Source organism: Leptonotus elevatus, chromosome 18 (assembly GCF_054856555.1).
Source record: "Leptonotus elevatus isolate MCC_2025b chromosome 18, RoL_Lele_1.0, whole genome shotgun sequence".
In the NCBI taxonomy this organism is placed as follows: domain Eukaryota; kingdom Metazoa; phylum Chordata; class Actinopteri; order Syngnathiformes; family Syngnathidae; genus Leptonotus; species Leptonotus elevatus.
Window position 1 is genome coordinate 7,326,215 of NC_141256.1, and position 25,359 is coordinate 7,351,573.

The following is a 25,359-nucleotide window of genomic DNA, read 5'->3' on the forward strand; positions in this document are numbered from 1 at the left end:
CAAAAGAAATGGACAAAAGAAAGACAAAAAGAAAGACAAAGAGGGGCTTTTAATGCCGTAATGAGTGTCTTAAGTGCACAAGACCACCACCTTGACCTCAACCCACCGTCACCCTCACCACACATAATGATGGCCCGCAGATGTTTACATCCAATTTGAAGGCTGCTGAGAGAGTCTCATCCGCCCCCCTCCAGGCAGCCTTAAGATCCAACGCAGCACTCCCAAAGCAAGAAGGTGTTTCGCTCCGTCCCTACAAGGCAGCTTTTCCTCCGTCGCACCCTCACTGGGAAAATGGCATCAACTGAGGCAACGTGTTTAAATGCCTTCACTGAGGTCGACGACAACAGCGGGAATATTATTGACGGGAAATTTGGACAGTCTTGGCACCGCGATCAATCAATAGGCCCTAAGGATAACCTTTCACCTACGCTTGAAGCCCAACTCATGAGTGTAATATTAAAAAAAAAAAAAAAACAATCTTACGGTACACTATAATATACATTCAATAAGGTTGTATTTGGGACTCAAGGAACATTTTCAGGAAAAATATATAAAATATATACACCTAACCACATATATATAAAATTTCATCCACGAAAAACGACTAATAATATCGCAGATTACTTACATGACTGTATTATACTACCGATCCGCTAGCTTAAAGCTAACACTTTACGGGAAACACCATAGATGGGCTAATTAAAAGCATCAACAAGGTGATGTTTTAACAGAAATATAAACACAAATGGTCTCTTAACACGTGTAGATAGACAATATACCAATACTCACAGGCATATATTCTTTATCCTCCATGAGAAAGGACAAGTAATAGCGCAGATTACTTACATGACTGCATTATACTGCTACCCAGTGGTCAAACCGCACACACCAGAAGGAGCCGCAATTAATTTTCATAACACACAAACTGTTTTTTTTAGATTGTATTTAATTTTGCTTTGCTATACCGCTGGCATCGGACTGACAGCCACATTTTTGGATTTTTATTTTCTCATTCACTCCCAGCCATTTTCACTGAAGCAACCCCCTTCGTTCCCGGCTGTTTCACTGGATTTGGACTGATTTTCCAAGGCCCCCAGAATATTGTGTTCTAGTGCTAAATCAGTCAGAATCCAGTAAAACAGCCAGGAGCGATGACGGTTGCTTCAGAGAAAATGGCTGGGAGTGAATGAGTTAAACTATTTTGTTTGCAGAGAACTTTTTTTTTTTCTTTCTCGCCTCTGTTGACAATTTAGAGTGCAGGTACATTTGCCACCTGTCACGCTCGGCCACGAGTGGATATATTGGCCTGCGAGGATATAGCATTTGGCGCTGAAGTTGAAAATGCTGCAAGTTGAGCTTAAACCAAGCTCGCAGCTGTCGCTTAGCAACAGCGGGAACAATGACGACTAGCCGGCAAGCTAACAATGCTCTGCGGGGACAATCTGACTGCGAGTCGTACAGATTGACACGTTCTTAAAGGGCCACGCCGCCTGTTCGCGTGACTGCGTCCCCCGCCCCCCCGCGAGCCGCTAGATTGTTTTGCAAAGCCATCAATAAATGGCGCAGGAAAGGAGCAGCGACGTCTGCGCCGCCCTCATGAATATCCGCGTCGCACGTGCAGAAGAAGACGCGGGGGTTGTTGTCATGCGACGGTGGCGGGGCGCATGCAAATGAGGCGGAAGGCAGCCACATACAAAATTCTGATTTATTTGTACGGCGCGGGCCTCGTATAAATAATTTCCCTAGACACGTTTGATTCATCATGCAGACAAACAACTTAAGCGGTATGCAGCCGCCGAGCATTTCATCGGCTTCTGTACTCATTTTGGAAAACACTGGCACACACATTCTTGTTTTTGATTTAATGTGGGGCGGCTGTAAAACACATCATATCTTAACACATATCAACTTATCATGATGCTTTGATTATGTTGGTTACACAAGTAGGGACTTAATTTTATGAGTGCCCCAAGTTCTTCTAATTAAAAACTGTTAGGTCGATTTTTTATCATTGGAGAAGAGACGGCAAAACGCCCCAGTTTGCACATTGCACCATGAACAAGACTTGGCGTTCTGTCCTCGTGACCCAGCGACACTTATACAACGAGTGGTGTCGATAACACTGCTAAGTACAGTGTGAAAAGGCTCTTTAAAATGAAAAGTCATGTCACTACTGCAACTCTTCTCTTTACTTAGTGGCCAGTTATGACCAACAAAAAAACAAACAAAAAGGCTCAAGGGCCTATTAATTGAAACTGAACAGGAAGTCGGCCATTTTGATTTCAAGGACAGTGAATTCCCAAGCTCGGAATTAGTCACTCATACGAGGGAATGTTACATGATGAGGTCCAATCGGAAGCAGGTATCATACATTGATGAGCAACGCTAAATCGTAGTGCTGCAATTACCAATTATTTAATATATATATTATGCTAGAGCATAGAGAAAGCTTTGATGCAGCTTCTGAACTGAATTGAATGCTTGAAGCAATGGTAGTTATTACACAAACGGCCATCAGGTAGTATAAGAGATCAACCAGGGCCATGTTGCAAAAAACTCTTTCCCCAGTGTTTTAAACAGATTTGTGAATAATGATGAAACTTAGCTATATTTTAATGCTAATTGCTGCAAAATGGAAACTGATAGAAACAAACTTTTATTGACTTTTCTTTTGGTAAGTTCCATGTTTTTATAGCAATAGAACACAATATTCTGCGGGCCTTGCAAAATCAGTCAAAATCCAGTAAAACAGCCGGGAGCGAAGGGGGTTGCTTTGGTGAAAATGGCGGAGTGAATGAGTTAATTAACTACGATAGATGAGCAACGCTAAATTGTAGTGCTCTAATTACCAATTATTTAATTACTGCTTAATTTGGCAACTATTTTGTCGATTATTTGATGAATCCGATTTTTTTAAATTATAGTTTAATTTGCATCCCTTTATTCAAAACAATTATTTTATTTATTTTATTTATTTCAAATTGACAGTGCAGAACATGCACAATCATTAAGCGATGATGATTCAGTCACTAGTTTGCGCCTACCATCAGAAAATCGCCAATTATTGTTTGCAAACGAAAAGATGTTATTTTTTTATTGTCTTTTTAATCCGCTTTCATGGAGGACTACAAATGTTTTTGGACAATTTTAACATGGTCACAAAATGATTAGTCGATTATCAAAAATATATTTACCAATTAATCAGATAATAGATTAGTTGTTAAATCATTGTTGCACCTCTATTTTATTTTTTATTTTTGCCTGCACCATTTAATGTGGGCTGAGCATATCTTAAAAATGTGTTGTGCATTTCAAGGATTTGCCAAGAAAAAAAAAGGTGAGAGGGCAATTCATCGATGCTTGCGGCTTTAATATATTATTAAACATTGCATATAAATGAGTTTCCCACACTATGACTCACATTTTCCCTTAACGATAATGTGAATCACTGGCTGTTCTTTCTCATGAATAGTAATCAAATAGTACACAAGACTATATTTAAAATCGCTCCCACTGACCTGTAAAGATCAACAGGAAAACATTCCGTTGTACTTGACCTACAGCTTTATAATGAAATACGTTGATGGGCGGGAGCCAGCGATGGCGATGGGGGCCAATGTTAATTCAATTTCAAATAACATTACCGGGCCCCTACCATGCCGTAGGGTGATGTAGATTGTTGCTTCCTGGAGCACTGCCTGCTCCGCCCATAGAAGTAGTAGAACGGCAGCCAATCCAAAGCTGTAAAATATTGTAATAATGATGTCTGGAAAGCGACGACACGTGGATCGCGGTTGATTGAGGAATTCAAAAGAAGAAAGTAAAAACGTGGAAAGACATTTTGGAAATTCGCTGGCTGAAGAAGAAAACAACGAGGGAAGATGTTAGTCAGCAAAAAAAGCTAAAATGATGACGCATGAAAATGTGACAGGAGAGGTGAAACAACGAGACGGGAGGACGGAAGAGCAGGAAAGCATAAATTAAAGCTGTGAGCAGAGATGACTCTTCTTAGGGTAAGATTTTCATAACACACAAGATGCTCGGTCAAGCTCTGACCTTGAAGAGCTGAGTTTTTAAGAGCCAGTAGTGTTTTATGGCAAGTCGAAATTCACTGCCGTTCTCTGCCCACACATAATGGCAAAAACTCAAATTTGTTACATTTCAGCATCCGGCATACAAGGCACAAATTTGGTAGCAATTAGGGCGGAATTATTCACTGCAATCAAAATAACTTTCGGATTTAGTAGAATGCAATTTTTTAAAATTGCAAAGGCTGTGATTTAGGAAAGTATACAAAAAAAGACCACTAACATCAAGCACCGATAAAAAATGTACAACAAAAAAACATTTGTATATAAGCTGTCATGACAATCTCATGAGTAAAAAAATACAGAAGAAAACAAAGCTCATGGGTGAAGTTCTAGAATAATAATTTCCCCAAAGCAATGCAAAGATGTATTATTAAGAAAAGAAGACCTTAAAAAAATGTATCGCAATTGCAATATTGAAGAAGAAAATAGTCACTTGTATCTGAAGGCACCACTTTACAGTATATCGTGTCTCTGGAATTTGTACGAATGAAGGACATACAGTATTCGGATTACATGTCCTTTCTCTGGATACATAAGTCCTTTTTTTTTTTTTTAAAGAATCCATGGACACCTTCTAACCAATTAACAGACTGCAAAAAGCCCAAGAAAAACAGGTGTGTACATCTGAATAAGAAAAAAAGAATGGGAGCATAACTTGACTACAAACGAGAGTGAGAGAGAAAGAGAGTGAAGTCGGGAATAAGTTTGCGACTGGATTTCCTTGTGTCGATGAATAATTAAAGTGGGAACAGGGAGCCAACACGTGCATTTAGACGGCTTTATGTATTACCCTCTCAAAATGCCAGGCTGGGAAATATTTGATGGAGAAGGGATCATCGTGCCAAATTAACCTTTAACATAGTCGCACAGTGAGAGCATGCATCGCTCCGCGGGATATGAAAGGAATCTATTGACAAATGTGTTCAAAATTACACAGCCGCTTTGACAATGAAAAACTGAGAACAAAAAGTCACTGGGTTAGCGCTAACGTCCACTCTACATCGCTTGTTTTTAAACAATCATTTGTCCCCCCTTGTGTTAAAGTTGCAGTTGTTCGAAGGTTTAGGAATACCGCAACATCTATGCTAATTCACATTAGCCTGCCAATGGCATTTAACATTCTATGCTAGCATGAAGCTAGCGTACTTTTGATAGGGAACATTATTTGATTTGGTTGAACATTTTGGTGATTAAATATACAATGTTAGGCTCTCTTTAGTTTTACGTGTCAGTTGTAAATTAAAATTAAATTAGAAATGACAAACAGCTTGAAGCAAGCACACTTTGAAGAGATACCCGCAACATCTACGCTAATTTACATTTAACATTCTATGTTAGCATTAAGCTAGCAGACTTTTGATAGGGAGCATTATATGATTTAGTTGGAACATGTTAGTGAATAAATAAACATATGATGTATTTTATTTAACTTTTCGGTTTTACAGTAAAATTCAGTTATAAGTGACAAACAGCTTGAAGCTTATTTGCCAGCAAAACAATATTTTATATGCATGTCTGAATAGCTTTAAGTGCGTTTTAATACGTTTAAATGTGTTCAAAGCTTGTAGAAGGGGTAAAGCCCGAAAAAAATATGTTAAACAAGGATTTAGGGGGCTGATGTTCCTGTAAACAAACAAAGCCATAACACATCTATTCCTCATCATATTTAATCAGCACTCAGTATTCAGTGTGTGTGTGTGTGTGTGTGCGCGCGCGTGCCTGCGGATAGCCTCTGGCGGCGCTATCAAACAAATCTTTGCATCTTAGCCACGCTTGGCCGCCAAAAGAAAGATTGTCAGTGAGCCGACCAGTAAAAGGGCTCGTGATCCTCTTTTCAAGGACATGTACCTGTAAGGTGCCAATCAGCTGTAACACTTGACAGACAGTAGACGCGTGGCTTAAGAACAGGTTCTGCACCGCCTTTGTCACAGACACTGCCGGAAGTGTTGTGGAGGCACTTCGGTTGAAATGGAAGACATAAGATCATTAAAGTCCCTGTAAAGTGGAAATACATGTCTTCGAAATTTGACACCAGATTTGAATGATTTAAAAAAAAAAAAAATCGCCAAGCTGTTCTGTATGTTCTTAAGTGTCGTGGGTATGTCTGCTTAGTGCGCCGAAACCACACCCGAATCAACTGTCCATCAAATAAATAAATGGACTCGTGAAAAATATGGCAACATTCTCAATGAGACTTCAGATTGCATTGTATTATCTTGATGATGATATATCTAACATAGGTTAAATATTCAAATTCAAGTTAACCTCGCCGGTTTAGGATCAGAACTCCATCACAAACCGAAGACGCTGTACTTTGATTTGTTGCATTAGCCTGACTTGTGGCCTGTGAAACGTTATGTTTTTATGGTCGGGAATGATGGCGCGTAGCCATTTGGGCATCGATGCAGAAGTCAGTCAGGGCTTGGGGTAACGTGAAAATGACGGCGACGCCCATCCATCTGTGCTTGAGCGTGCGTCGCTGAGGATTATAACAGTTTGGTTAAGACTAGAAAAGAGAGAGGATGCGGAAGAGAGACACATAATCGCTGAAACGCAACACGCAGACTGTCATGGGGGAGGGGTCGGCAGTGGTGGTGCTACAAAAGGCGGTTACATAAGTCAAGAGGATTGACCCCCTGCTTGAGTCTTTACGGACCATGCAGCGAGCGTACGGGAGATACCCTGGCCTTAAAATGTTTTATGCTAATCCACTCTGTTTTAGGTTGACACCCTTGTAAGTATTTTCAATCTGCCTGATTCATTGCTGCTCTTATCCCAGTTTGTGGGCTAGTTAGCTAGATAGCTAGCTAGATAGCTAGCCAGCCAGATAGATAGAGAGTGATAGCTAGAGAGAGACGGCTAGAGAGAGAGAGAGATACCTAGCCAGATCAGACAGAGAGATAAGTTTTTATACATCTTAACAATTTCTTCCCAGTTCCTAAAACAGTAGCATCAAAAATTAGCAACACAGGATGAGAATCATTTCCACTACGCAAATTGATCAATCCAAATCTGAGACCGGACACCTGAAAAAAACATACAGTGTTGGTGACAAACTGAATAAAGGCTAGGAAAATGTAAACAATTTCCACGTGTCAATGATACAGTTCACTGAACCGGATAAGTGCCGCTCAATTAATTTCAATGGAGAATATTGATTGGTTATATAACTTTTGAGTTACCGCTGTATTTTCTATTATCTCTCATTTGCACTGCCTGTTCAATCTCTCGTCTTATTTTACACGTCCTTCTTCCCAGTGAATGCGCCGCTAGCATTAAACATTAGCGACTTGTGGATGACAACGTGATGTGCCGGTGCACCTCAGCTAACTTCATCAGTCAATACACTTGCGGTCTCACAAATAAAACACATCCACGCATTAGACAGTGAAAAGGACGATTAAAGTCCTTCGTCGACTTTTAGCTCACAAGCTGAGATGCACGCGTTCTGCTGAGTTATCAGCAAATAAAATGAGATAGAGATGCAAATGTGAGCCGCTCACTGATGCATTCAATTTATTTGCAATTTTCCGCTATGTTTGACTTCCAATTCTTTTGCCGAGTTCCATCACACAGATAATGTGTCATCAGATAAGAGTTTCAATGATTAACGCTTCTTGCGGGAACGTAACGTCCCGCACAGAGTCTGGTCATGAAGTGAACTGTAATTGGACAATAAGCTTATTTAGCTAAAAGAACAAAGAATGAGGGGAATTTAAAGTAAAAAAAAAAAAAGTCAACGTTGAGGGGTAAATCATATATAATGCGAACATATTTGCACAGAGATGCTAGATGCATCCATTTTTTCACATCGTCAAATTTGATTGATAATTGACAGGTGAGCTGGGCGCGGTTTCAACAGTCAGCGGACACAGCTTGATTTTTCATGATTTTGAAGCTTCATTTTGGGGGTTGTTGCTTTCTGCGGTGTATCAAATTTAGCAGACATTCATTTTCATTTAATACACACACGATTAGCTCAACATTCTCAACAGCATCAAATTCATTTTTAAAGAAACGCCACGGAAGCATTAACACAGAGACGTCTGGGAATGGCAGCCCCACAGGTCTTATTCAAAAATGATTTCGGGGAGTTGTGTCGGAGGCAAAAGGCTGCCGCGTCGCATCAGCGTCCAATCACGGCGAGCAAACAAAACGCCACGTCCAAACGCAAATGGAAACAGACACTCGCGCACAATATGCTGACACAATGCAAACGGTTCTCTGCATACTGGCAATTGGCTCTACCTGAACACTCTCAAAGGCACCTACTGTAAACGCACACACACTCAACACAGCTTGCTACAATGGCTTTAGCCATTAAAAATTCATGCCACTGCAGCAACAGTTTCTAAAAATGAGCATTGGGACCAGCTGCTGATGAGCGTGCAGAGAGCTGGGGACACAGCATGATACGGAGGCTGGAAGTGTCTTCACCACAGAAAATCATTTTGCTGCGCCATGTAAGAGCATCGCATTACAGCGTGTCTCAGCCAGTTGAGAGTCCGGCTAACACAAAGGGGCAGCCCTCTGGATGCCAACGGTGTCGCCAAGCTCGGGTTTAATGTGCTCGCCGTTGTCCGCACTCATTGTTTTATCGGCAACCAACGCAACCCGCAATTTAAAGCGAAAGCGAGAGTGAGCGCGAGCGCATCGCCAGGCGGCGGACAGCAAGAGAAATCAGGCCAATAGAAGCCAATCAAGGCTTAATGGGGGCCCCGGTGGCGCGGCGAGCCGAGACCTCTCGTGTCGCCGTGCTCATCATTCACATCCACTGCTGTCTGCAAGATAGTGAGGGCTTGTGGCTTATCAAACAAATTAGCTGCTTCGCAGGCGAAATCAAAGTGGCCGCGAGCAAAGCTGCAAGGTTAGCCCTTGTTATGAATCACACCAGAAAGAGGACCGTTTGGTTCCAGTTGGGTCAGGAGCAAATGGCCTCACTTCCAAATTCTGCAAACCCCGCCCCCACACAACACTGAGTCACACGGCGGAATGGACGCGATCACTGTTGGCTGCTCTCCATATACAGACGCTTTTTCTTTGCCGTGTAATTTATTTTCCTCCTCTTCGTTTTTCTCAACTTACAGCCCTTCTGTTGCTCGCCGTCAGACCAAGAATGCGCCAAAGGTAACTAACGCTACTTCCTATGCTACCCTGCGCTAAACATTCTTATCAAGAAACATTGTGAGGTGGTTTGAACTACAAACAACATGGCGCGATTTTCAAGAATGAAGAGGTTTGCCCTAACCTCTTTAGCTATAGATAATGTACAGTAACATCTGCTTGTATCTGGAAATGTATTTTTTTGTGAGAATTGGTGTGCAGATTGGAGGCAGAGACTCCACAGGCACATATGAAATTTACTCCATATACTGTTGTTATGATTATGTTTTGGTTTTGGTTCTTATCACTTTGGTGTGTAAGGCATATGCAGTTATTATGCTTATGCAGCTCAGGGGCTGTGTTATGTTATGGATGTATTATGCTTATGCAGTTACTATGTCCCTTATGAGTTATTATGACTATGCAGGTTAAGGGGTCATCGTGTTGTGGATGTGCTATTATGGGTACTGTATTATGATTATGCAGTTACTATGTTCCAAATTATGATAATATGGGCAGTTGCTATGTAGTTGCAATGTGCCTATATTAGTCACTCTTATTTTGTAGTTACTATGCAGTTGTCAGGCTCAATGAATAACAAACAAAGGACACATACCTGGTAATTAGCATTTTGGAAACGACATAACCCTAACTGCTAACCAGAAATCAAACGTAACTAACCCAATCAGTTCCTGGTAACATGAACTCTGAGGTCACTAAACCTGCATGTTGCCTCTGAATGACAAACCAAGGGCACATCTTTGGTAACAGAGTAACTAATGTCTAATGCATTTATGTCCGCACAAACCTGCATATCAGTCGGTGCTATTCAAAAGGTGCAGACGACTGCAGAACTCACTCGCCCAGATCACCCCTCCCCCCCCCAACCCACCGCTGAGCAAGGCAAAGCCAACATTAACACAAAAAAAGCGCCAATTTACTGCAACACTTTGTCTGGGAACAAACATAAATAAAAACTCCTTTGTCACAAACACTTCTACCCCCATATGTCTCTCCGACTCAGGAATTGTCTGCCTAGAACCTTTAGCCCCCTCGTCCCCGCGGCCCCTCCCGACCTCCTTCATATCACAGCCACGCTGTGCTTGGATCGGACAGAAAGGCACAGCCCCCCGGCCGGTCTTGTGCTGGACATAAACGCACTCATATGCATATAGCACACAAACACACATAAATACCAACAGGCTGCGGTGGGGGAGGGGCTGTGTGTATGTCAGCCATGTGGCAAGGCATTAAAGGCTGAGTCATGCCGTCATGGGACACATGAGTGTCTTCCCTACAGGGGTCTTGGCATGATGGCGTATTTGAGGGCAGCCAGCAATGCAGCAATGCGTTTGTGTGTGTGTATGAAGGGGTTTAACCAGCAGGGACGAGGCCGAGCATCAAGACTAGCGTCGCTCTATTTGACAGGCGGCGCTAAGTGCCAAATCAGGTGTAGAATCACAGACTCCACCACAGCCAAGCCAGCAAAAGGCCACTTGGACGCACTCAAGTAAAGTTCATAACAAAATGCCATCAATGCAAGCTGGCAGCCGCCGGGCTTAAGGGCAGGCCGGGGGTATTATTTATGCCCCCGCTTCACCATCACCCCTCTTTTGCACTGGAGGAAGAAGAAAAAAAAAAAGTCGACTTTGTAACGCTGTGCTCGGCAAGTGGAATGACTGTCGGGCTCGCCAGTTAAGAAGGTAAACTGAAATGGAAAAGATGTCAGTCATAAGAGAACGCTTGAACAAAAAAAGGAGATTGGATTAAGAATTTTCAAGAAACATAGGTCTCTGAAGTCGTGCAAAGGTTTTTCAGGGAGTCTTCAGTAGCATCATACACGTTGCAAGCACTGTTATTGGTAGGAATGATTCACTTTTTTTCCTTTTTTTTTTATTTTTATTTTTATTTAATTTTTTATTTTTACAAAGTACAAGGATAACAATGAGAACGTTCAAGCCATTATTTCCCCAAGAATTATAGTATATTCAGGTATTTTACAGGGCATGTGTGGTTTACTCATTTTAGCTACTAACCGTAACCATAAACCTGAGCTAGCTAGCACAAGCCTATTTTCTAACCCGAACACAACCCTAACTAAAACATCCGCATGACCCAATCGTACCTACTAACCTTATTCTTACATAAAAACTCAAACCTTGAGGTAATCCCAACCGTATTTGGGTTCGGTCATTTATCCAAAAATTACAACAGTTCCCCGGTGTTTTGCCAAAGACTCAAAGAACACGGGGCAGTCCACACAAAATAACACATTCGAAATGTGCTGTAGCTTAATGTTGTCAACAGCTACGTGCTAAATATTGAATTGTTACAAGCACAGTAGAGTATGTGTATAAATGTTTACTTTAGGTTAGAACCCCTAACAAAATCAATAGCATAAAAAAAAAACATTAAGCAGGTTTTAAGCTAGTAACAAATTTGATTGAGCTAATTTTAACTAGCTAGCATAACATTGGTGTTGCACTGTAATCTTTTTGATATGAGAAATATTAGATTATTTTGGGCAAAATGTAAGTATCAATAAGATTTATCTACAGATAAAAAAAATTACATAATTTGTTGAGGTAGCGCACACACATGATGATACAAGTAGAATCCTTGGCACTAGAGGCTATTTGGTGAAGTTAAAAGAGTAAAAAAAAAAGGGGGGAAAAAGTCAAATATCAAGCGATAGTGTGTGCTCCGTGGAATGCCTGAGAGCAACATTATCCACATGGCCAGGCCGGCTGTCCAGACTTGTTAGCGACTGCAGACGCAGACGCTAATATTCTCCAGCTGGAGTTGTTTAGAGAAGCACGAGGAAAAGTAATAGCTAGCCCTGAGCAAAAGAAGGTAAGTGCACGGCGTCGCGAGGTTGGAGCGAATATTCCGGAAGAAATTAAAGCACGGATGCGGAACAGTCCAGTCGAAAGCAAGCCTTTCTCCAAGGCCAAGTTTTTCACCATGTCCACCAAGTGTGACAAACAGCATAACAACAACACAAATGTAAAGAATACTTTGGTTTAAAAAATAAACATAAAAAAACACTGATGAGCAAAGAATGGCTCATTTCTATCTTAATGACGCAGGCTAACGAGGCCTGTCGCTAATTAGCTGTGTCGTTTTAATGAATGCCGAGACAATTAGTGGATGGATTGACAAGTCAATTGCAGAATGAGAAGACGTTTGATTAATTGTGAAAGATGACTCCTGTGTCGTGCGTTATGTTTCAGTTTAATTGGCGACGAGACTTTTTCTTGTGTTTTTGTACAGCCAGAAGTGGTCGTCGGATGGGTTGAGTTTAATGAGGGTTTTCATCACATTCTAATGTGAAACCATGGCACGCTGGTCGGCTAATTCAAAATTCTACATGCATTTTTTTCCAATTAAAGTTAACTTTGAATCAGGCTGGCTGCAAAATCGGACGACACTTCCGAGGAATTGGCGCTGAAACAACCAATTTGCCCCCCAAAATGTGCCCCAAAGACGTATTTATACGTTTTTTTGATCCTTTTCTTTTTTTTAATGCTAGAGCAGAGTTGGTCATCGAGGGTCCTGCAACCAATACAACTGATATATGATCAGCTCATTAGCAAGCTCTGCATAAGCCCGATAATGATCCTGTTGATCGTAATCAGCTTGTGTTGGAAGTGAGAAACCTCCAAAACCTGCAGGACGCCGGCCCTCGAGGACCGAGATTGCCCACCTCTGTGCTAGAGCATGCAGAAGGCTTTGATGCAGCCTCTCAACTGCAAAGAACGGTTGAAGAAATGGTAGTTCTGATACAAACGGCCAGCAGGTGGCAGTAGAGCAAAGAGGTGAACCAGGGCCATTTTGAAAAAAAAAGCTCATTTACTAACAATTCTAAATAGATTTGTGAATAATGATGAAACAGACAGAAATATATTTTTTTCCTGGTGAAAGAAGAGACTCTAAACTTTCTTTTGGTAGGTTCCATGGTTTTATAGAAATAGAACAGAATATTCTGTGGTGGCAAAATCAGTCAAAATCCAATAAAACAGCCGGGAGCGAAGGGGGTTACTTCAGTGAAAATGGCTGGGAGTGAATGAGTTAATTTGTCAATAGACAAGTCTGGAAACATAAAGATCAGACAACTCATTGTTATTTCTCTTAAAATGTAGTATCATAGAAACAGGAGCAATAACTGAAACAAGGAAGAATTGTCTTGTTTTTATGAAAAATAGCAAAATGGTCCAACAAACCTGACCATTTGGATTCAGGTCAGGTGACCATTTTATTATATTCCACTTCTATACCTTAAAAAAAAAAAAACTTTTCAGTTGCAATTGAACGATGCTTTGTGTCATTGTCCATCTGCGCTGTAGAGTGCGATCTAATAAATTCTGAAGCATTTGGCTGATTATGAGCACAAAATTCATCCTCTGCTGTGTCTGTCAGCAGTCATATCATCAATAAATCCACCGGGACAATTGGCATATCGGGACAGGATACCAATTTAGTCTATTGTGAGTCGAGCTGCATCAACATGTAGAACTACTACATTTACCGCACTTTTTACCCCCCCCCCCCCCTCTACGTCATATTCCATAAGCACGCCCATAGTCTCCGTGGGAATTATCTTTCCAAACGTGAGCCTCAGATGTCACCACTGTCTGTGTGCATAGCCAAGGTAATTAAAGGTTGCATTTTTATCGATTCAGTGCACTGAAGTTCTGTGTCGCTGTCGTGTATGATTAGCCTGACGCTGAATTAAAGAGCTGGCGTAATGTGAAGCCTTTATCACTGGCGAGACAAGAAGGCTATCGATGTACTCCTCAGTGGCCGGTGAGGCTTTCTCTGCAAGGCCTATATACTATCAGAAGCATTGATCTACAGTCCAATTATAATATTTGCCACATTACGTTGTATTACTAAGTCACAATTTGTTGTGTATGTAATTTTTTTTGGGGGGGGGGGGGTCCAATCAGATTCCAGCCTTTACATACGTGTTGCCAAGTCAATATTTATAATCTGCGTTCACGATCAGTAGTGCCGGTGGATGTAGCTAAAAGAGGTTTGCACTTTTCACAATAAGGAATTTTTTTTTTTGCCATATTAGTAAAACTGTTAGTGTGAAAATGGAAAAACGAAGATATGAGTTTTTATTTGAATTCAAAACAGATTGTCTTGTGGTTTTGCTTTGTTTTCCATATTGTAACTCTCGGTATCGGTGCAATGGTAAAATGAGCTGATAAAAGAAAGAAAAAAAGACAGAAGCAGTGACCGACGAGGACAAATACACACCTGTAGTGTCACTCTCACCTCCAGAAAATAAATTCTCATTCCTAGTTTGCCAACAACTCGGCACATAGTAGCACAACAAATACACAGCACGCAAACAAAAGTGTGGATCCAACAACAGCGGAAAAGAAAGGACCAGAGTTCTGAGTTGTTCCTACCCCACAGGAGATTTCAAATCTCGCTGATTTTCAAATCAATATATAAGCCTTTCAGTTACCACGAGTGCTCACTTTGGGAACTTGACAGTGAAGAAGTCACGCCGTGGTCGCGCTTGGACAGTACAGGAAGACAGTGAGCGCGAGTCGTAATCGATAGGCAATGTCGTGAGACGATTGACATACAAACAGAAGCGGTGGGCGGATATCTCAAACTGATAGCAACCTTTTTGTCCTTGAGTTTCAACATGGAGGAGAACAGACAAAGCCGATGAAGGACGATGGTCGCCATGGTCGGTATCCTCAACTTGGCCACCAGGGTGCAGTATAACAGTCAGTAGTCAGGTTTCCATCCAATTGTTTCGAATTGTTTAAGCGAATTTACTGAAAATAAGCAAAACGGACATGCGACTTATGCCCGTTTCCATCTGTTGTTTTTTTTGCGAATATTGAAAGGGGACTCCGCCGCTGTAGGTGGCGGTATACACCATAGAGATGTGATCTACCAATAATAAAAAAAAAGAAGAAAAACAGGAAGCAACTGCACCTGGCGATTACGTCGTATGAGTTTTCTTTTGTAATTCTTGATAAACCGTTTCTTTGCTGTTTTCCATCTAAGATTGCATTAAATTTCGCTTCTTTAATTAATTCCAAAAACATTACAGTTTCGTCGTCCCCCCCCCCCCCCGAAACATACCTTATCATCCGCCCTTGCTTTGTGACGACAAAACGTACGTGTGACGTTTATTCGCAAAACCTGTTTCCATAGCCAAAATTAGCATTTTCCTTTTTTCGATACGTTTCAAAATCCAACCCCTCTAAGCAGAAAAACTTTTTTGCAAATTTTGAGCCCTTTTTTGAATTTCTAGGGTTATTTTCGTTTTTGTTTTTGGCAGAGGACAAGGAATAGATTGTTTACATGCATTGATGCACTTTATATTCAAGTATCTGTTGCTTAAACGATTTATATTAATTAGCCTGTATATGATCCTGTTGATTGTAATCAGCTTGTGTTGGAAGTGAGTTTTGCATTAAGCTAGCAGAAAACAAAGTTTTTGGTCTGACACATGTGTAAATTGTTTTCTTATTTTCAATTTGACAATTGGATTAGGACAATTAGGAAAAGTGCAAATGTGTGTGTATGTGCGCACATGAAGGCATGTATTTACAAGGAGCCACTCGAGCGTTAGCTGCCGTCTGTTAGGAACAATTAGCGCGCAGGTTTCTGACCTCACAGGCATTGCCTCTGTCATTGCACAAAAAAATATGCCTCAAAAAGTCAAAAATTCATAATACTGCTGATTTAACAAAATTACAATTGAAACATCAAATGTCAAATAAGTCTTTAAAAAAAATAATAATTCCAGAACAATCCTTGTTAAGTATTCTCCCCAAGCGGCAGCCGTCATTGACAACCTTGCATGGGGTCATCAATATTTGTATCCTCGGAAGAACTTAGTCATTCGTGAGCAGAGATGACGCGTGGCATCCCGAATTACGATGACTCGCGTGAAGACGTACGGCCGAGCGAGCGCGTGTACAACGTTCCCTCAGATTAAGGCTAATACTCTCTCCTCAATCTTTCCATTAAGTACCTGGTAAGTACATTTCAAAAGTCATACGTCTGGCTTAAGCGTGCGCACGGCCGGCGGCCCCTCGTGGACGTGAAGCAAGGAGGCAAGTGCAGCCATCCCGCGGAGCGCCATCCTATTTGGCTCGCTTGTCCGAGTTAAAGGACTTTAGCGGACGAGCCTGTCAGCGGACGGCGCCGCTGCGTAAGGAGCGGCGGCTAAATTGTTGCAGCACTGATGCAGCACAATTTGTTTTCCTCTTGTGAGAAGCGGCGGAACAGAGGTTGCGCTTGGCAAAAGCATGAAAGATGCTTTGATGAAGTCGCTGCTAAAACACACACACACACACACATCCTGCTCAGTAGTGAGCGGTCATGGCCAGCAAGGCCTTCTCTGCTTGTTTTTCAATCCACTCGATTAGTGCAAGGTAGCATCTATGTTGCTGTGCTATAACCGCTTGAGCAATGGGTTGGACACGAATGTTGCAGCACGTTCTTTATCCTCCGCGAAGAACAACTAATATCAGTGCCGTACTGACAAACTGGAAGGAGCTGAGACGACTGAATGAACAGTATATCCGTCTTCTTGTCTTAGAATGCCCCGCCAGGTGGTCAAAGTGGGCATACCAGAAAGAGAAGCGCACCTTTTGTTTTTATAAAGTTTCATGGAGTCCTACATTTCCTAATTTATAGGGATGCTTAGAAACACTTTTTTTTTTTTTACTCATTTGCTCCCCCAAAAATAAAAACGTTCTATTTTAAATATTGCCATGGTCCCAAAAACATATATATATATATATATATATATATATATCTTTTTTTTATTTTTATGCTAGAGCATACATAAGGCTTTGATGCATCCTCTGACCCGAAGAGGTGGCTTAAAACAATGGTAGTTATTACAAAATATGGCCAGCAGGCGGCAGAAGAGTATAAGAGATCAACCAGGGCCATATTGCAACAAGCTCTTCTTCCCAGTATTTTCGACAGGTTCATGAATAATGATTAAACTTAGCTATATTCTAATACTAATTGCTGCAAAACGGAACCCGATAGAAAAATACTCTAATCTTTCTTTTGGTAGGTTCCATGTTTTTATAGCAATAGAACAGAAAATTCTGTGGGCCTTGGAATATCAGTCAAAATCCAGTATAACAGCCGGGAGCGAAGGGGGTTGCTTCAGTTAAGTGAGTTAAAGATCGATACCAGTACGAGTACTCAAATCTTGAGTACTCACCGATTCCACAAGTACTTTTGATACAGAAAATGTCCGCCCCAAAAAACAATGACAATTTTAAATACATTTTACATTTATTCTTTGAACTGCATGAAATTAATGGCAATTTGATACTCTTCTAATTTCTAATTCCTGATTGTAAAATGGCCACAAGAGGGCGGCCAATAATACCGTTACCCTGGAATAAGGCCAGGTATCAGCACGATCGCGATACTGGTATCAGTAGTCGCGCTTTCCTCCTAATTAATGGTTCATTTGCCTTTCTTTCAGCGAAAGTCAAACCTATAAAAACAAAATATTTATTGATAATAAATCTGATACCGTTTGTTGCAATACAGATTAATTTATTGCTTGTGTTTATTCAAAAATCCATTGGAAGATGACCTTGAAAAAATACTAAATTGCAATCGCAATACTGAGGGAGGAAAAAAATTGCAAATATTTTCTTTTTTTCCCCAAAGTGTCCATTTACATTCACACATAAAATACGTTCGTCCATTTTCATACATACAACAAACAATGTATAAAAAAATGCCTGTCAATTCAAACAAAATTCAATCATTTGTTTGCACTTACACAAACATCAATTTATTAAAAAAATAAAATAAAATTCAGTCTCTCCAGTCACATACACGAAACGTAAACATCTGTCTTTCCATTTGTAAGGTTTGAGTAACCCCCCCATAAAGTTTCAATCTTCACTTCATCGGATGGATAGATGCGCAATGTAGCGCAAACTTTATCGCCGTTATAGAAAACCAATCTTTCAAGGGCATCAGTGACAAATTGAAGGAGTCAATCCCAATATAAATATTTCAGCCGCACGACAGCACTTCCGAATGAAAACTCAACACGTTATGAAAACAATTGTGAATCGTGAGCAGCCCGTAACCGTCTGCGAGCGCTGCCGCACGCACGTCGATAGCAATTCTATTCGTCAAGCCGAGGAGGGATCGCCGTCCTCTTCCCTCCTTCACACAACACCTACGGGACAATGTCCTCTCTTTCAGGAGCACCGGCCATCACACGCGGGACGCTCCTGGGACGGGATCACACGAGAAGCCACGGGCTTTACGGCTCCGGAGGGGATCAGCCCCGTCACCTCCGAGAATACGCAGACGCTGACACACGTACACACCTCCCGTTCCTGCTGTAATTCTCGGTGCTGTACCGCGGTGCCAGCCCGAGGCCCTTGATCTGCCACTTCCTGTAATTCTCTGCAGGGAGGGGGGGGGGGGGGGGGGTGGTGGAGAGGGGTGCCGCCAAATATCCTGGCAAGTCCGTACAACTACACACAGGCGCTTACACGATTATAGCACAACACAAAATAGGACCCCTCGGAGAAATGTGTGCACCAGCCAGTTTGTCATCGGCTAAACTCTGCCAAACTTCGAGTAGAACATCCAAATGAGATGAGGTCCAACCCAGTGCAATTGGTGCCTGGACCATCATGTGGGGATGTAATCCGATTAGTCCACCTCTTATTGTCACCAAATCATCTATGTGAAAAATAACGCAATACAAGAGAATTCCACATTGGGCATTTAAAGCAACATTAAAAAACTTTTAATGTTATGTCGGAAGGAAGACCACATTTCCCATGAGGACAATCGCATAGCGTCGTTTTTTTAGCTTACACCAAACGAGTGACATCCGGGCCAATATTGATCCTTGACTGTCCTTTTATTAGAGTAGCTTACCTTTTTTTTTTTTTGTCTCCTCATACAAAACTTTTCAGTTGTTATGCAGCTTCTGCCGGGAAAGCAGTAATAGTGCGTCGACATTCAAATTGACTTCCGTCTTTGCAACGAATGGGGAAAGGGGGAAGTGACGTATGCCATAAAGCAGTCAGCACATTTTTTGATTTTTTTTTGTGTGGCAGTGTTCCTACCACCATCCTCCTCAAAGTTGTCAGTAAAAATGATACAGACCACGTCAGGCCATGGCGAAGGTACCATTCAACTAGTTTTAAGCCGATGTTTCATCAAAAGAAATATGAAAATATATTTATTAAAAAGGTTGAAAAGTTCCTTAGTGCTACTTTAAAACAACCACGTGTGATGAATGAATTGCACATAATGCACAGTAGACACTGTAGGCGGTGGGCAGATTACAGTGGGATGGCAACACACAGAGGCTAAAATCTGATTGCCCCCCCCCTCCCCAAAAAAAAATGCTCCAACCACATCATGAAGTCTCCATTACGGCTTCATTTGTGCGCACTGCGCTGCTATCGCTGCCATCGAATGAGCAGACAAAGAAGAGACGCACGACTCCCAATTGACCTTGACTCCGATAAGACTTTTGTCTGAGCCAGCGATCAGTCAAACTCCAGATACGTCCCTTGGTTCCATTTCAAAGCGACCACTTTTCAGCCTGGCGGGAAGAGGCTGAGGAGCATCCCGCTCACTTCCTGTTTAGTTTTTCCCGGTCAGCCTGTCGCGCAGTAATCCCCATTAAGCTTCGTTAAGATGATCTAAACCCAAGTAATCATGATGTACACTTTGGCGTTTACATTCACATGCACACGAAGCATCTATCCTGTCACTTAGAGGATATAAAAAGTCTACACACCCCTTGTTGCTACATCAGGTTTTTGTGACAGCAAAATGAAACCAAGATGAATCATTTCAAAACCTTTTTCACTATTAATGTGACCTATAACCAACTCAATTACACAAGTGTGCACACCCTTATAACTGGGGATGTGGCTGAGTCTGAACACAATGAACTGACCACATTACTAAAAAATATTAAATGCCAACGAAGCATCCTCACCATAAGGGAAATTCAGCCAATGTTTAAATAAGAGAGGCTACTCCTATCGACTTTAAAGCAACACTAAGGAACTTTCAGTTTGCGTTGATTATGGCGGCGCCATATGGACAAAAGCGGTATTGTTATGCCTGAAGGAAGACCAGATTTCCCATAGGGACAAACGCATTGAGTTGTTTTTTTAGCTCATGCCAGCGAGTGAAAGCTGGGCCAATGTTGATCCTTGACTGTCCACGTATGCCATAAAGCAGTCAGCACATGTGTATTATTTTGTGTGGTGTTCCTACCATCCTCCTCAAAGTTGCTTAGTGCCAGTAAAAATGATACAAACCCCCTCACGCCATGGCAAAGGTACCATTCAACTAGATTTAAGTCTTTGTTTGATCAGAAAAGTTATGAAAATATTTTATGAAGGTTGAAAAGTTCCTTGCTATGCAATTAGATACCAGTTGGATTTTTGCCTGTTTTACTGCCCCTTCTCTCTTTTTCTGAACCGTAAGCCACTGAAGCCCTTTTGAGATACTTTTGTGATTAAGGGCACCGTCAAGAAACTTAACTTGACTGAACTGTCTTTTCAGCAGTCCGAGCATCGCTCTTATTCCTGCCCGTGGCTTTATTTCCTAACCTTCACACCGCAGGTGAGCGAGCCCGAGTCGAGTCGAGGCGGCGGCTGCCAGCGAGCGGCTGCGAGGGAACGGCCAAGCCTTCAGCTCTCGGTCACGCTAATGAGCTGGCGCGGGTTGTCGGACAGGCAAGGGAACACACGGAGGACCTGTAAAAGCAGCCTGACAGCGGCGAGCTCGCCGGCGTCCTCTGAAGCCGTACGACTCCCCACGGTGGCGTTTGTTTGCAAGCTGTTGTCGCCGTTTGCCACTGCGTTCTGCTCACACGTGACTTTCGATAACTCGATACTTTTCAACACGAAAAGGCCCAAAGCAGCCAATCGTCTCTTTCGCACCCCATGTTTCGACATACGTATCAAATTGTCTTTTATTGGAGAATTGCACCCCCCTCGCAAACCTCAATCAGCAAAAACTGCACTGCGGATGTTCACTTACCCGCCGCCAGTTTCCAGGAGGATGCCGGAACCGCAGATATTAAGCCTCGAGCGTCAGCGTAGGACAACTGCCCCTTAAGAAAGGATACAATCGGAGCGCTCCGCTCTGCGTGCCGATGGCCAGGATCTTCTGCACGGGGTCGAACGCCATGGATGACGGCTGGTACGGGAAGCCATGACGGACGGTCTGCATAGAGACGGGAGAGTTTCAATTAGCATTTGACAGCTGCGGTGTTACTTTGGGAAATGATTTTGCGCACCTGGTCGGGGTAAACAAACACAGCAGATGGATGTGGAAGTGGAAAAGTCAAAAGGGTGTGTTCGGAATCACTCCCTTTCCACTATCTAGTGCCCGATCTCGTGATTTCGAGTTTTGTAGGGGTGTTCAAGCGTGTAGTGAAAAAAGGTACAAAATAATATATGCCTGTGAGTACTGTTGTTGTTGTTGTTGAAATGTTTATAATTACCATGAAATTGATGCTAATTTCCATGGATGAAGGTTCGCATAACGTGTTAGCATTAAGCTAGTGGACTTTCTTGAGATGAAACAATTGGTTTGGTTGAACAATTACAAGATGAAATAAATAATATTCAATTATCTTTTTGTTTTATGTGTCAGTTTTAAACGTCACCTGGCAGTTACAAATAAGTATCTTGAAACAAGCATGCTTAGCCTCTTATTTAAAGAACTATGTGAGCCAGAGTCTTCTTTTTATCAAAGTGATTCTATTTCATAGCCTCCCAGAGAGTGAGGGCGGGCGCTGAGGAATACTTTCTAAGAGTGTTTTAATACATTTAAAAAATGTGCCTGCGATAAATGGGGGTTCACTGTATCGTCAAATCCTTAATTAGTGATTAGGGAGTACGGAATGAGTGAACGATTCCAAAGACAGCCAATGTACTTTTTTGTCACACTGATATTTGGCTTTGCTATTTAGGATGCTTTCATAATCACGGTCCTATTTTGAGAATCCTCCACTATCGCTCCTCTCATTTTTTTTTTATCTTGTTTTTCTCTCAGTCACCGCCTCCCACATGAAGTCGTGATTAAGACTGAAGATACAGGAAATCTGCAACAAATGCAGAGATTTTTTTACCAGTTTTTTGTTTTTGTTTTGTTTTACCCAACTCGGTTCCTCCGTAGGTGTGCAACATGGGGCTTTATGACATCAGTCATCTGGCAGAGGGCTGTGTTTGTTTGCTCAGTGGCAGACGGTAAAGGACGTTACGTAAGAGAAGCCCGGTGCAGCACAGACACCTGCCGTCCTCGCAAACGAGGCATGGTGTGAAATGTGCACCCCGGCCACCACATTAGGTACACCTACCTGCACAAGTGGATGAAAAGTGATGCGATCCACACTGGTGGAGAAGTATTCATTGAACAATATTTGCAGTATTGTGGCTTAGAGTGGCACGAATATACAGAGCCAGAAAAAATAACCCAGAATCCGTCCATTCACATGCATATAATGTAAAGAACCAGCTATCCATTCACGTGTGCACATTGTAAACGTCCATTTGCCCATTCACATAACATGTGAACATCTGTCTGCTTCATTCACAAACACACAATGTAATGTCCGTCCTTCCATTTACTTTATATACGCAAAAAAAGTGCTTCAATAAAAAGACTACCGTATCAAAATAGTACTGCAGGAAACTGCAATTACAAGGATGGAGGAAAAATGAGGATCACGTCACGTTTATTTTATGGCCGTGTGGATGAACTTTGCTGAAAACAGTGACCAACTAACACAACAATGGAGGAAAAGCGAGGGTCTCTTGCATTTACCTATAGAAATATCGAAGAGAAAATGATCTCGTTCACTGTCAGCCATTTTTAAAGCCGAGTTGCCAACCATTATAGAGCATTTTGGCTGATCTTTCAAGACTCACAGAATATCATGTTCTGTGACAGTGTAAGCACCAATCCTACCAAAAGAATGAGCAGACTCTTAATTTGCCAGAGAGAAGAAAAAAAAAAGCTTGGTTCTGGTTTTTCTGTTCTTTAGTAATGAACTGTAGAACGTGGGCTAGTTTCACACAAAACATCCGTTTCTGACCAAAACGATGAGAACACATGCTATTTCTGGAAAGAAGCATGTTATGCAGGAGAGTGACTTTGACGTTATTATGTTTTGCTTTTGTGACACCTAAAACTATAAAACAAAACACAAACTAAGGGCTTTTGATGGCAAAACATAAATGATATACATTAATTGTAAAACGCTCCGTGAGCAAAGCTGAATCAGTGCTCGGCCCGAGTCAAACATCAGTGGCTTTTTTACATGCTGTCCGTCATTGACCCGTGTCATAATTTTCTCAAGATTGAAACATTTTGCACCATACATATTTGTACTAGGTTCAAGAGCAATGCTCGCTATACCAACAGTAACTAGTAACTACCAGAAGACATATGTACTGCATATTCTCAGCTGAACTATTTAATAGATGCCAAAAATATTGACTACATGGGTGTGGACTGTGGAGCCATTGTTGTCAGGTGCGGAAGAAGGTCTGATCTATCCAAAATGGTTGAAAAACCGTAACGTGACCGCTATGTACGTCGGTGGTCAGTTAACGTTTAAAATCCAGTTGATGAACGTAAACGTCCACACGGCAACGAATGAGTTAAAGGGCAGCAAAGAAACAGGCCTCTGCAGCAAAGTGGAGACTGTGGAGTCTAACACCGACTCCACGTTAGCCCGTCACCGCTTAAAACACATAAAGCATAGTGTAAACATTAAACAAGCGTACCTCCTGACTTCACACCACATGACACAGAGACGAAGCAACCACAGAGCGTGCGGGGCGCATGCTGCATTATTAACCCCATCCACATGCTGTTATTGTGGTTGCTGGAGCTGGGGGGGGGGGGGGGGGGGGGGCAAACCTTTCATTCTGCTAATTCCGCTAACACAACTCACTTCAGGGCACCATCAGTCTCCCCCTCCCAGCCCCAAAACGGATCAATGACGTTGGGGTAAAGTGCGGAGGGGAGAGAATGGAGAAAGACGGGACAACGTGCACATCTACACACTCTGTTCCAGTGATATCCCATTCCCCGCCATTCTGCTAATCCAACGCAAGCTGATTATGCAAGAGGGGATCAACGGGGCCCATCCCCTCTGATATGACAGTTCACGCCGAGAACGTGTGCACGCAAAAAAACAACAACATAGGAGCCCTGGTGTAGTGTTTTTATGTAAATGAGCAGCAGCCAAGGGGGCGGAACCTCAGCGGGAACTTAAATCGCATTTAATTTCCTGTGACATGGGTGGGAAACCTAAGGCACATAGGCCAAGAGGTTTTGATGGCCCAACCCCCCTTTGCATTGTGAAATCCTTTTAAAAAAAAAACACAAAACCTCAAAGCAACTGTTGTTGAAAACATAATTCTTATAAACTGAGATGGACGACGACAAAAAGCCCCCCCCCCCCCCACCCAATACCTCCAGCAGGTAATCATTGCATGGTGATGACATTCAAACTATCATTCTCCTTTTACCTTACAGAGCTGGAAATGCTCGGACTGGAGGTGCTCCTGGACCAGATGGTTCTCCTGCGGACCCACTTGGACCGCCGGGTTGGAAGAGGAGGCGTTGGAGGAGGACGAGGACACCTCTTTCAAGCCGTCCAACACCTTCCTGATGTTGAACTTCTTCATTTTTGTCACTGCGGAAGGAAGGGATCACACGTTGGGCATGAGTGGAAGTGGAAGGAGGTGGGAGGGGGCGTGTGGATGGAGAATGGCCACTTACATGCACACGTAGTCGCTCTCTCTCTCTCTCTTCCTCTCTCTCCACCCGGTAAATCTCACGTTTTTAGTGCGTGTTTTCCTGCGAGCTCTCCATGCTGCAAGGCTCGAGCCGCACAGTCTTCTTCTCAGCGATTCAGTAAGGTGGGAGGGGGGGGAAAGAGGAATTAAAGAGAGAAAAGGACGGGGAGGAGGGAAAAGGGAAGAAGCTGCAGAGATGCTGATGCGTCGGTCGGTGCGGCGATGTGCTCGGACTGTGGCCCCACTGCGTCTCTCCGTGGCTCGGCGCGTCCTCCTCCGCTTGCCCCCTCCCCTTCTCTCTCTCTCTCTCTCTCTCTCCCCTCTTCACTGCG

At 42.4% G+C, this 25,359-nt stretch overlaps 1 protein-coding gene across 5 annotated transcripts in view; it reads right to left on the bottom strand.

The window, feature by feature from the left end:
- Window positions 1-25,359, bottom strand: part of stxbp5a (syntaxin binding protein 5a (tomosyn)) — an 87,042-nt gene extending 61,683 nt beyond the window's left edge. For 3 of the 5 annotated variants that reach the window (XM_086060870.1, XM_086060868.1, XM_086060867.1), the window contains exons 1-3: window positions 25,011-25,352; window positions 24,758-24,924; window positions 21,340-21,437 (exon numbers count right to left, since the gene is read on the bottom strand). In XM_086060870.1, coding sequence (XP_085916996.1) covers window positions 21,340-21,437; window positions 24,758-24,916 — 257 coding nt within the window. In that variant the 5' untranslated portion in view covers window positions 24,917-24,924; window positions 25,011-25,352. Of the gene's footprint in view, window positions 1-21,339; window positions 21,438-24,757; window positions 24,925-25,010 lie in introns of all 5 variants that reach the window. The other 2 variants (XR_015090767.1, XM_086060869.1) reach the window with 2 other exon arrangements.